The 12,754-nt window shown below is 39.0% G+C and overlaps 1 protein-coding gene across 2 annotated transcripts in view; it reads right to left on the bottom strand.

The window, feature by feature from the left end:
* The window catches only part of HGFAC (HGF activator), a 42,440-nt gene that overhangs the window by 6,157 nt on the left and 23,529 nt on the right, over nt 1-12,754 (bottom strand). For both annotated transcript variants that reach the window (XM_027815509.2, XM_005446437.3), the window contains exons 8-11: nt 8,580-8,754; nt 5,361-5,446; nt 4,169-4,409; nt 1,458-1,597 (exon numbers count right to left, since the gene is read on the bottom strand). In XM_027815509.2, coding sequence (XP_027671310.1) covers nt 1,458-1,597; nt 4,169-4,409; nt 5,361-5,446; nt 8,580-8,754 — 642 coding nt within the window. The remainder of the gene's footprint in view (nt 1-1,457; nt 1,598-4,168; nt 4,410-5,360; nt 5,447-8,579; nt 8,755-12,754) is intronic.

Raw genomic sequence — 12,754 nt, 5'->3', positions numbered from 1 at the left:
AATGTTGGTTCCCCTATAGCAAACCCCCTGTGTTTGGCTGTAGAGCAACAGAGGGGACTTTGCACTTGGAGTAACAAGGGCAGCATGTTGGGTTTGGGCACACTGCTCAAAGACAGAGCTGATGTGATGTGAACACATCTATTAAAGCTTCACATCACAGCTTTTAGAAGCTCCAGGTTTTCTGAGCACAGCTGTGTAGAAAGTAAGAGATCCCACTGAATAGTCTTTTTTATCTACCAGCTATAATTTTTGGCCTTTGTGGAACATGTGAATAGTATCTCACAGGCTGAGAAGCCCACACAAACCACTTCAACACTCAGCAGTTTGCTCTTCTTTGCCTTCTTCCTCTTCCCCACCAATTTTGCCTTTTTCTGAATCCCCCAAACTTCCCAGAAAATGTTCATATGGTAGTTTGTTTCCTTTAGAAAAGCATTTTCAGCAGGAAATAACGCTTCTGCTGCTTCAGTAGAAACCACTGACAGGGCAGAACATGTCCCCATATCTTTCCCCCATTTCTACCTTTTTGTTTGTTTTTGCAGTTGGGCTCGTCTTAGGCACCCCTAGTTCACCTGACCCTAGATTTGGACACTGCACGTCAGCAAGGCACGCTGAATTTCAGAGTAATTAAAAAAGTTAGGAGATCTCAAAGTGCCAACAGTGGTTTACACCAGAATATTTCAGAGCAAAGTAATACCCCAAATCCAGCTTGTCTCCCAGTATGCTGTGACATCCTACCAACACAGAATCTGAATGCTTTTTGCTACAAAGTGGAAAATATTCACCATCTGGGAGCTAAAAAGCCAGAACATGCCTGACCTGAAATATCCCTGATACCAGGCTGTTAAATAGTCTCATAGACAAAGTGCTCACACAGCGTGATACCCTGGGGGATGTGCCACCTTCTGCAAGAGTGGATCAGAAAATATGAAGTGAGTTGCTGTTCCATTGTCATTCTAATAGAAGGTCAATCAGAAGGGCATTTAACTTTTGACTGATAAGACAGCTGATTTTTAAATCTGTCTCAGCGTGAAAAATGATTCTTAGTAACATGGATTTTTAGAGCAGATGGGGTTATTATATTAATCTAGTCAGATCCTCTATACAATACAGACAATAGAATTTTACCAAGCAATTCCTGCATCAAGCCCACAGTTTCTGGTTCAGTTTAAAAAATACCTAATTGCACAAAGACTTGAAGTGATGATGAATCTGCCATACTTCTAGGTAAATTGCTCCAAAGGCTAATTATCATAATTATTTTAAATTTGCAATTTATTTCTCATCTGAATTTGTCTAGCTTTCAGATGCTGTTATAACTCCAGTAAAACAGAATCCTCTGCATTTGAAAGCCTCTCCTAATATCTACGATTTTTCCACTGTGAAGGCAGTTTTTGACAGAGCAACTAAACTTGAAACTAAGTTGCGTAAACAGAAAATAAAAGAACAAAAATACTCACCAATATCATGTTCGGTAGGGTTGAACACAGAATATTGAGGATGCAAGATGTATTTCTCTATTTCAAATGTTTGTGTTACATCAGTTGTTTTATTAAATATATGCTGACCCAAAACTACTGTAATAGTAGATTTTAGTGGACTGCAATACAAGAGAGAACAAGCAATTCTGTTACTAGCAGGACAAATGAAGCCTAATTTCCAGTGCCTGTGTATTCCCTGAACTGTTGTAACCTCAGCCCCCCATCACGTCCATTATTTACCTTCCAATAATACCTTGACCTGTTTCCCAGGGTTCCTACCTACTGGGGGCCAGGAAAAAGATGGCTAATGTTACAGTGAGTCCCAGGCTCTGTGGGTCCTGATTAGGCTAATTAAAGGCTGCTGTTCATTGACAGAAGAAAAAGGCAAGCACAGGCACAGCTGCCCAGCTGCTGTCTAGCTAACAAGAATCTTCAGGGGCTGTAAGCACTTCTTGTTCTAGAAACTTAACTGAGTCAACGTTGACCAGACTGCCAATGACTACAAAAATTACTGAGGAAAGAAATGAAGGACCAAAAGATGAGTCAATGGTGGATATCTCATTTCTCTGTGAAGCCAGGCTCTTAAAAATATTACAGGCATGGGTACGATTTTACAGGTGCTGGCAAACTGACAACGTAGGAACATCTGGGCAGCTTCCACCTAAGAGCTATCACCTCTTCTGCTCAGAGGTTAGATTGATCTATGTTAAATCTGTTGTCTACAGTCAAAAGCAGCTTGGTGGAGGAAGGTTCCAACAGCACACTGATCTAATAGAGAAAAAAACACTCAGAGGAGAATACAGTTTTTGTAATTCACACCACCTTTTTCAGGCATTGATTGTTTACTTTAAAAAGACCACAGTCCTTTTATATCCAATGTCCTTGAACAGACAACTAATAAAAACCAGTACAACAGTTGGGAAGAAAGGGACACTTGGGAATAATCAGGAAATGTCTGGAAAGAGTAAAATCTCTAGCTTTGAAAGGAATAGAATTTTAAAACCAAATTGATCTGTATGTTCATAAGTCTACAATGAATTTAGTTCACAAGTGTTTTCAACATTTGAGCACTCATATGATTTTGTTATTCAGTGCAGGAATAGAAAATGTCTGCTGTCACACATCATGCACAGATGCAGAGCAGTTAACATCATTATAGTTTCCCTAGTTGTATTTCTGCACATCAGTAGTGCCCATCAGATATAAAAACACTGTGGAGTCTCCTCCAGTACTGAGCATGAAGCAATGATCGACAGTAATGTACTTAGAGGAGAGAGATTCTGGCTAATTGCAGTGCAGAGAGCCAGCAGCTACCCAGCAACAATAACTATGCTTATAATTAACACAGGAAAGTGCAAATTTTTTTTTTTTTTTTTTTTTTTTTTTTTTTTTTTTGTGACTGGAAAACAGAAGTCAGTAAAATATTCTATGATGAATACGTAAGGCCAGTAGTAAACCAACCCCCTTAAAAATCAGATTTGGGGCCTGTAAAACAGAGTGAAAGTTTGCTTCTCAGAACTGTATTTAGATTTTAGGCACTGAATGGTTCTACTGTGACTTACAGATGGTTCATTCAGGAAAAGAAATAAAACAGGAGGGGTTACAGAAAAGGGGTGGGGGGGAAATAAGTTAACTGCACAGGTATCTATTGTCGCCTAGCGGAAAACAGTTGAAATTGTGGCTAACAGAGGTACAAAACATATGGAAGTGTGCAAATTACAATGCAGCAATTATGAAAAATCTGTATGTACCAAACCACCAGCTGGAAGTGGGTGGAAATGTCCTGAATAGCTGCCAAAGTTAGTAGCTATTTCACAACATTTGAAAAACAAATGCATTGTGGCTCGAGCTCCAAATGCTTCAGTACAGCATTCACAATGGTATTATTAGCTCTGCAAGCTACCAGTGTATGTATTCTGGCAGGAGGTTTTCTATTTCTCTTGGCTTCTTTACTAAGCAAAGGAACAATGGGTATTAAATGATGTAATATTTTTCCCATCGATGTGATCTAACTGAAATCAGAGAAAGTGTATTCGCACACTTTTGTGTAAAGCGTTTGTAAAATCGGAAATATTTAGAAGAGCATCTTATAGTCAACATTTTCTCCAGTGTCCCACAGGAAACAAAAAAAACCTCAAAAAAACTCCAAAACACCTCTCAAGGAAGTCAGCCTCAAAAATTTAACAGTTCAGTTCTTCCCTTTGGCTTTTTGTGAAGCTCAGCCACTCTATTTTTGTCAACCAAAAGTAATTTATTGTCTTGGCTGACTCAGCTTTTTTGAAGAAAACAAAGCAGTGAGTATAGTCATCTTTGTTGTATCTCAAAGCAGGCATAAACATTCAAAAAGGTAACTGAGAAAAAGAGAAGTGCTTATATCCCCCTGCAGATGCCTGCACAAACAAGCTCCGGTTCTATGTCCTGCTCTGCCATACCTTATTCCCTCCATTGGGTTATTTATCTTCTTTGAGACTGCTTAAGGAACAAGATAAGGGCTTATGAGATAACAGGATTCCAAGCTATTTGTTAGGTATGAATGGTGTTCAAGTCACCAGGAACTCCTTCTGAAACCTTGGTCTTTTACAGTCTCATCTGCTTTCTCACTTGTTTCAGTTCAGGTTTGTTGTGAGTCACGGGCAGATGGTGACTATGAAGAGGAGAGGATCTACTGTCATACTAACAGGTGAGTTTACCTGTTAGCAAAGCAGTGTGCTGCTGACACAACCCAGCAAGTCTGAATAAGGCTTCCACCACAGAAACTCTCTCCAATATATATAGCTGCTGTCCAGGGATGAGATCCAGGCAGAGATGAAGATCCCCCAATAATCCTAGGTCTCACAAAACTTCTTTTTTTGTGTCTTCTCCCACACGGTCTTCTGGTAACGGCATAGCTATCTACGTTGTCTGGAACTGGTGGCCTCCTTTCCCTGCTTGCTGAGATATAAAGGGATATGGCATCAGACTATAAATCCTTGTGATTTCTAAGGGCTGGGACTTCTACAAGAGTCTTTAAAAAGAAAGGTTTGTTAAATTATCATTAAACATTCACATAAAATTGAATTTCGTTCATTTCCTCAGGAGACTTGCAAGACAGAAAGCTATGCCTATTCCCAACACTGGCTACACGTGTACTAGTGTTAAATGAATGCACCTGTGAACGCTGCCGGACACTGTTTCATTTACCAGTAGAAATATAACCTTCACTACCAGAGGAGACACAACAGAATGCATGATACAGCACATCTTCATTTTTGGGTTCTGGACTGAGCTTTGCCATTGCAATAGCAAGGACTAGGATGTTTGTGTTAAGATCATCTATCAAATGCATTAGAACCATAAAAAGGAAATAAAAGGACCACTTTATAAACTGACTTTTCAGATTACAACTCTGTTCTAAAGGTCAGCTTCAACATTAACAACAGTTAAATATTAATTTAGGGGAAGAGCAGAATCTTTAGTTTCTGGAATTAAATACCATGTCTCGTACATCTTCAGGATCCAGTCCTCTATTTGCTCACAGAGTCCCATTCACTTCCCTGGGCCCATAATTCCCTGAGTGATGACAATATGTACCAAAGCATCAATCATTTCTGACATCTTACATGTTCTAGCAGAAAATTTGATGATATTGGGATGATTGTGACTGAAAGCAGTAGTGTGACACTGCTGTTATTTCAGGACAAAAATCTCAGATTGTATCACAACTCCAAAAATGCACAAGAAGCCTGTTGTTGTCATTTGATTTACTGCAAACAGTAAAATATTCAACATTCTTGGGAAGAGCAGAACATTCAAAATTATACAGTGAAAGCTTGTTCTTGTATCAATAAATCTTTCTAAAAATAAATCATTCATAACATGGATTTTAAGAGGGCCTTTACATACCACAAGATGGAATGTCACAATACTCCCAAGACAAACTGTTGTCCTTCATGATGTAACACCATGGTTTCTCATCATCATCTGGATTTCTAATTAATTCAGGGGAGAGGAATTACAAGCATTAACCACAATGTTGTTCCAAGCTTCCCAGAGGTTTTCTGCTTTTTCCTTTTGCCCCATACAGAGGACTGACAGGACTACCAGGTTTTGAGCCATCTGACAAAGTGCTGAAGCACCTGCTAACCCCTAAATGGGTGAGCAGCCCTTCAGTAGAATTCTTCATGCTTAAAGCTAACCAAGTCTAAGGTTCTCTAGGACCTGAAATACAGACACATGACTAAACACCTGTAAAATTTGCCTACAAGTATTGGGATGCATGTTCACATGGTTTAAATACAGCCCACACTGAAGTGCTTTAACAGATATCAGCTCAGCTATTTTCAGGACCAAATCCCATGGGATAGATTCTTTTTTAGATTTCTTTTTTTTTTCCAGTGAGGAAATTCCAACACAGGTAGTTTCACAGAAAATCTGTAACAAGAATAACTAGCAAAAATGAATTTGTGAAGCTCACGTTCATATTCCCTGGAGAGTCTGAAGAAATGAAAGACTATGTAAAAAAAAAGAATAAAAAATACTGCATTCCTCAAAAGAAGGGGGGGGTGGGGGGTGGGGAATATCAGAGACAGTTTAGCGCTTTGTTACCTTGGTGTTAAACAGATTTTGGTTTGATTCCATTAAGGTTTCTCCATAGTACAATCTAAATGTCTTAATCAATGCCTTAAAAGCAACCAGAAATTTGCCCGGTTTATTCCTCCAATAATACAGGGGAACTTTGAAGACCCAGAAAGATCTGCAGTAGGCCAGGAAAAACAGACAAGGTAATTCAGGGATCCAGATAAACAGTAATTCTAATTTCAGTTGGATTTATCAGAAGCACTCGCTGTTATTGTAAGGTCCTTAAATGGTTGGGGTTTTTTTGATCTGACTGCTCTTCAGGAAAAGGTTAAAGCACTCTCAAATTCTCAGAACTGAAGAAGCAACACAGATTGACTCATCTTCTGCCAACAGTGTTTCTAAATTAGACTATTTAAGGAAGAAGATATCTGCGGGATTATATAGTGTAGCAGAGATATCCCCAGAAATTGTAACAAGCTGACAAAAAAGTGAAAAGCTCTTTTCTCAGCTGTGCAGAACACGAACACATCAGCTCCTACACCATTTTGTTCTTTGCATTTCAAATCTGCAAGTGAATATTGTGCTTAAATGATGCAAATGGAAGGGATCCGGTTTTACCAAAGCATAGAATATGTGCCCGATAAATTGCCATACTGTGCGGGAACACCATTAATCTCATATCTAAGTGCTTGAATCAGAATTAAGCCTTGGAAAGCAAGTTGATCTGGGTTAAGGGAGGGTGTAGCAACTGCTTATTATTAGTTTGTGTTAGATACAGAAGATACTTTCAACATGCACGCATGCTTTTTAACATCAAACAAATTAGGAATAATATTCTGATTTTCCTGAAATACTGGTCTAACTTTCATGAAAAAAAATAAAACACATACACACACACACAAAAAAAACCCAAACCAAAACAAAAAAAACCCCAACAAAACCAACCACCACCAAACAAACCTAGGCATTAACCAGTAATTTATGGAGAACTATCTAACGTTTGCTGCTTCAAGCATTTGTTCATCTCCAGGATTCTCTCTAAATGGAAACATTTCCTTTAATTGTGGATATTCATTGATCTCATGGAGACCTCAGAGACAGGGGGAACATAAAGTGACTGAGGAGAAAGCACAAACCTATATGCCACAAGCTACTTTTGCTATTGCTGAACAGAAAACTTCAGCAGAAATGTAGTTTATCAATATATGGAGAGGAATCTAATGAAGTTCAGCAAAGGCCAGTGTAAGGTCCTGCCTGGAGAGGGACAACCGCGTGCACCAGCACAGGTTGGGGCTGACCTGCTGGAAGGCAGCTCTGTGGAGAAGGACCTGGGAGTCCTAGCAAACAGCAAGTTGCCCACGGCCCAGCAGTGTGCCCTGGTGGCCAGCAAGGCCAATGGGATTCTGTGGGGCATTAGGAGGACCGCAGCCATCAGGTGAAGGGAGGTGATCCTCCCCCTCTGCTCTGCCCTGGTGAGGCCGCACCTGCAGTGCTGTGTCCAGTGCTGGGCTTCCCAGTTCAGAAGGGACAGGGAACTACTGGAGAGGGTCCAGCAGAGGCTACAAAGATGATGAGGGGACTGGAGCATCTCCCTGATGAGGGAAGGCTGAGGGAGCTGGGGCTGTTTAGCCTGGGGGAGAGAAGACTGAGAGGGGATCTTGTCAATGTCTACAAATGTCTTAAGGGCAAGTGTCAGGAGGCTGGGGCCAGGCTCTTCTCAGTGGTGCCCAGCGACAGGAAAGGGGACAATGGGTACAAACTGAAACAGAAGAAGTTTCTTCTGAATATGAGGAAGAACTTCTTTCCTTTGAGGGTGACAGAGCACTGGAACAGGCTGCCCAGAGAGGCTGTGGAGTCCCCTGCTCTGGAGACATTCAAAACCCACCCGGATGCCATCCTGTGCAAGCTGCTGTAGGAGAACCTGCTTTATCAGGGGGTTGGACTAGATGATCTCCAGAGGTGCCTTCCAACCCTGACCATTCTGTGATTCTGTGATATGTGGTTCAATCAAAACTGAAACAGTTGAATCTGATTTGGCAATAGTTTTGCTTTGGAAGAAATCCAGAAAAGAAATATGACATGTTATTTCCACATCACTGAAATCTAGTGCTTTGATTTTTGATTTTCAAATAACTTTCCATTTTTGAAAATATTTTCCTTTATGTTATGTATTTCACAATTTAAGAGTTAGAAATAAAAAGTTAACCATTTCAATTTGGCTACTGCATTTCTTTCTCCTTTTAAATTTATGAATAATTTCAAAAGTTTTGCAATATGTTCTCATTTGAAAATAATAAAACCCCAGGAAAAAAAAGGACCTGGAATTTCCAAAATTATTTTGTTTCTGAGTTTCTTCCAGCAGACCCAGCTTTAGATCTAGCCTATCTACCAGATCTGGTCTTCCGTACACTTAACAACCCTTGGGTCAGTCTGTTAAGTCAGTTTAGCTTTTCCTAGACAACTTGCTTTGAGATTCCTGACCTTTCTCCTTTCACAGTACATCTCTGTATCTACAAATACAGGGCAAATGAGAACTTCCCCCACCTGCAGTAAGAGAAGGGCCCCAAGCCAAGCTGTACTGCTTTCTCGGTGCTGTTGACATGAAGCTCTTCGTAAAGCAAGTCTGAATCCCAAGGCAAGCAGCTGTGTCCAGAAATGGTCGTCTTTGCTGTACCTCTGTACTCCGTGCCATTGCCAACATAGCACCGATGGCTAGGAACTGGCAAAGCATAAGAAACTGGTCAGGAATCACTGCTAATTACCTGTTAAATAACTACTTCACAGCTGAAGTCCCAAAATGAGAGCCAGCGGGTCCAGTTCTGTATAGTGCCTTTCACCTTTCACAGGAATTGAGCGCATCGAATGAGATTTTTTTTTAATAAAAAAAAGAGCCCAAGCAGTTAAAACTTCTGTTTAAAATTAGTAGTGAGTTAGCCTCATCTTACACATGCACAAATAACTCTTCAACAGGCAGCATGGCAGAAAATTAGACCTAAAATTTGTATTGTGTATGGAAGATTTTAGTCAGCAATCTGCAGCAAAGTCAGCAATATGGTTGGGGTTCCTCCTGTCTAATTTTAGACACAACTGAGCTCATCGCTGGAGACTCCCTTTTTAGTCAATTAAGAGAAACAGGCATTTCTAGCACCAAACTGATCCAGCCTGTTTGAGGTGACTTTTTTAAGATGAGATTAATCTTGCCATACGTTCTACACTGACTGAATCTCCATTGACAATAAAGGGAGCTTAAGTCAAGCAGCTCAGATAGAGGCATCTGTGTTGCAAAGCGGTGAAAAAAATCCTGCCCTGCCAGCAAGCGCTTAAATGACCTGGTTTTGGAAAATACTTCTTTTTATGGCCTCATACATACCCATATATATACCCACTATACCCATGTATATTATATATATGTAGCTACATATTTCAAGTACATCAATTTTGCATAAAAAAACCAAGTAGGGTGAATTTTCTTGTTCACAGCTCATTTCTTTGTCACCTGCACATGGGTTACTTCTTCTGATAGGTCTGACACATACATATTCTATGACCTGTATACTCAGCTGCCAAGATCTATCAACAGCACATACCAGCCTTATGGCTGAAAAACATATGTGGATGCATTTGTATACAAATAGCTACACTGAGCAGAAAGTCTACACCTCAAAACACAGCTCAGAGTATCCCAAAGGAAACACAAAACCATCTAATGTACGAAGAAGATTAATTGTCACTGAGTGTCAGAGGTTTTCTTATCCAGCCATGTCAGTGTGACTTATCCTTGACATCTGTAAGACTGGTAGAATCTTCTTCTAAACTTATAAACATACTTAAATATATAACATCATGATATTGCCTGACTGTTGAAAAACACACTGTGAAGATGATCTATCACACCACACAGTGCACACAGCTATTGCCAAAGATCTGTTTATTTTGACAGAATAAGGTGGCACATGAACTGGGGCATACAACCAGCGCTGAAATAGTGAATCACAGCACTGAATAGTAATGCTTCCAAGTCATCAGTGTAGCAACAGACCTCAAACCCACAATCAAGCATATGGCATAAATTTGGGAGCTGAAGGTCAAGAAGATTGGTGCAAGAATTTCAGTGTGCATTAGCATACAACTACTTCGCAAAATTTGCTTTCTAGCTTGGCCTGGCAGACAATTCTGAAGTGATGAGCCAACATTTTCTCCCACCTGCACCCTGAATCAAATTGCCTTTATAACATGAATATAACATTAAATCAAACTCATATTTTAACAACCATAATCTAGGAACTCACAGAAAATAATTTGTCTGTAATTTGTACTGCTAGCAATCGTAACCATTTCTTGGCAGCCCTGCCATTTATTTTCTGGGCAAGCTGCAAGTTATGCTGCTTTGTTTGCCTGAAACAGTGTCATGAAAATACCACCATAATGCTGTATGCTAAATTCTTTCATTTATCCAGGGAAGTGCCAGGTGCTGGTTTTATTTGTACTGTATTTATTACATTCAGAAATTATTTAGTGTTGCCTATTTTATGAGGATGAAACAAGAGATTCTGTTTCAGTGCAGAACCAGGGCCATATTCTGCAATACCAATGGTTTGGACAGCTTGCAGATGGTGTTTACAGGTTGTGCTCATCCCTGCCAGGCTTACAGTCCAATGCATCTCTGTTTTGTCAGGTCTGCTGGTTATAGCTAAAGCTGCCAGAAGATTATAACTGGAAGAATTTGGCCCCTTTCTAAATTACCCCTCATGTTCTCCTTCTGTAACTAAGAAGCCTAGGTTACGTATTGGACTTGTTGAGAGGAACAGTAATACCTCTTAGGCAGGTTTTTGTTTCTTTCTGGTTTTATAAGGTGTATTTTGGGCGCAGGAGTAAAGTGACTTCATCTAGTATCTTGTGGAAAAGCATCAAGGTTAACACAGTTCTTTTATTAGTAGCTTTCCATTGGCCTGTTCTCCACTCCAGCAAGCTTTATTTGACTGGCTTGCAGTAGCACCATGGTACTCACAGCACCGTTCATTAAAGGGCGATTTCTTATGTATCTAAGGCCATTGAAAAGTATACGCAAAGCCTAATATGCTCTATCGCCTATAATTCAGGACAAACAGTTTTCAAAAAAATCTCTGCAACTATCACAGTCAGATAGATCTTTTGCTTCTAATACTCTTTCTTGAACTATTACAACACTGAAAAAAAAATCTTTTTTTCCCTCTTTGTCAGAAATGGTGTGTAGGTGGTCTGCTTTCAACAGTTCTTAATGGATTACTTTTGACTGGGAATCGTTCCTTCTCAATTCTTTATAGCTTCTGCAACTTCTTATAACTCTGAAACATTTTCTTATGTGGAAGAAAGTAATGGAGGGCATAATATATGTAATGCTCTTGTTCATTCACTTCCCTGCGGCACTGCCAATCACTATGTTAAGAGTAGAAATGGCCTAAACTTTCAGATTATGAAAGTTTTGATGCAAATGCAGATTCAAATTACCCTGCAGACCTATGCCACTATCATCACTGTTTGTTTCTTCTCAGAAAAAAAAAAAGTCATTAAAATTTAAAACTAGAAATAATTTCCTGTTATGATTTATTTTTAAAATCCAAAAGGTTTAATTAGCTCACATAAAACATTCCAGTTGTGTTAGGATGGCATATTTTATCAGCATGTCACACCAATTCTTTGCCTTTTAATATTTCAGTAGAAAGCAGTTTCAGGTCTTAAAATTAAAAGCAACCTGAAATAGCAGTTATCCAACCAGTTCTAATTGCTAACTTCCTGAAAACACTTCACAAGACTTTTTGTCACCAGATCTTCTTTCAAGTTCTGTAGTTACATACTTGAACATTTTTATGAGTTTCTTTTGGAAGTCTTTCTGTAGAAAACAACATATCTTTTAGATTTTCTTTTTTCCCAAACATCTCATTAGGAATTTTCATTATGTTTTTGATCTTTGACTGTATTTTCCTTCCAGATACACATAAGCTGTTTTATTCTGTTAATAAAGATATATTTTTCCCCGATGGTCCTAATCCTGGGACAGGATAGTTTTAAGTAACCCTTTCATTCAGTACTGCTTTGTTTTATCCCTGACCAACCTGTAATGCTTTTATTAAATACAATGTTAGATGAAGGTAAGCCCCCTTTTTGTTTACAATTGCCTTTACAAAAGGTCCTCTCCAGTGTCTTAATTATTAATCATCCTGATGGAAGAGTTCTTCAGAAAATGTACTTATTATTCAATATATCTTTGTACCTTCATACTTGAAAATACTTAGATCAACTGAGATTTATGCTTGTTATAAAAGTTAATGTACAAATCTACCTTCTCAGTAAGATGAGTTCTTTCACATAAAGGTTTAAATCCAGAAATATATAAATTCTGCCAGTATTTTCTTATAGCTTAGAGAAGTAGTATTGTAGAAAAGAAGTAAGGATTGGTTCTTTTTCCACTTCATTTTTCTATTGATTATCTTCAATTCTAGCATAATAGTTATGATTTACAGAGTCATAAATGCAATCAAATAGGTAGCTATATAGAGCTAAAAGGACCAATGTCAATAGGTAAGGGAAAGGAATTCCAGCAGCAACAAACAAATCTCAGTGCTGTATTACTTTGACAGGGAAAGAACCTGTTGCATGTACTACCTTACGAGATTTTCAAAAGTATCTGAGCACCTAATTAGCACCTAATTCTTAATGCAAGCTTTCATTCTTTTCAATAT

The sequence above is a fragment of the Falco cherrug genome, chromosome 1 (genome assembly GCF_023634085.1).
Source record: "Falco cherrug isolate bFalChe1 chromosome 1, bFalChe1.pri, whole genome shotgun sequence".
In the NCBI taxonomy this organism is placed as follows: Eukaryota; Metazoa; Chordata; class Aves; order Falconiformes; family Falconidae; genus Falco; species Falco cherrug.
Note: the sequence above shows the minus strand (reverse complement) of the source record. Positions and strands in the feature narration are given on the sequence as shown.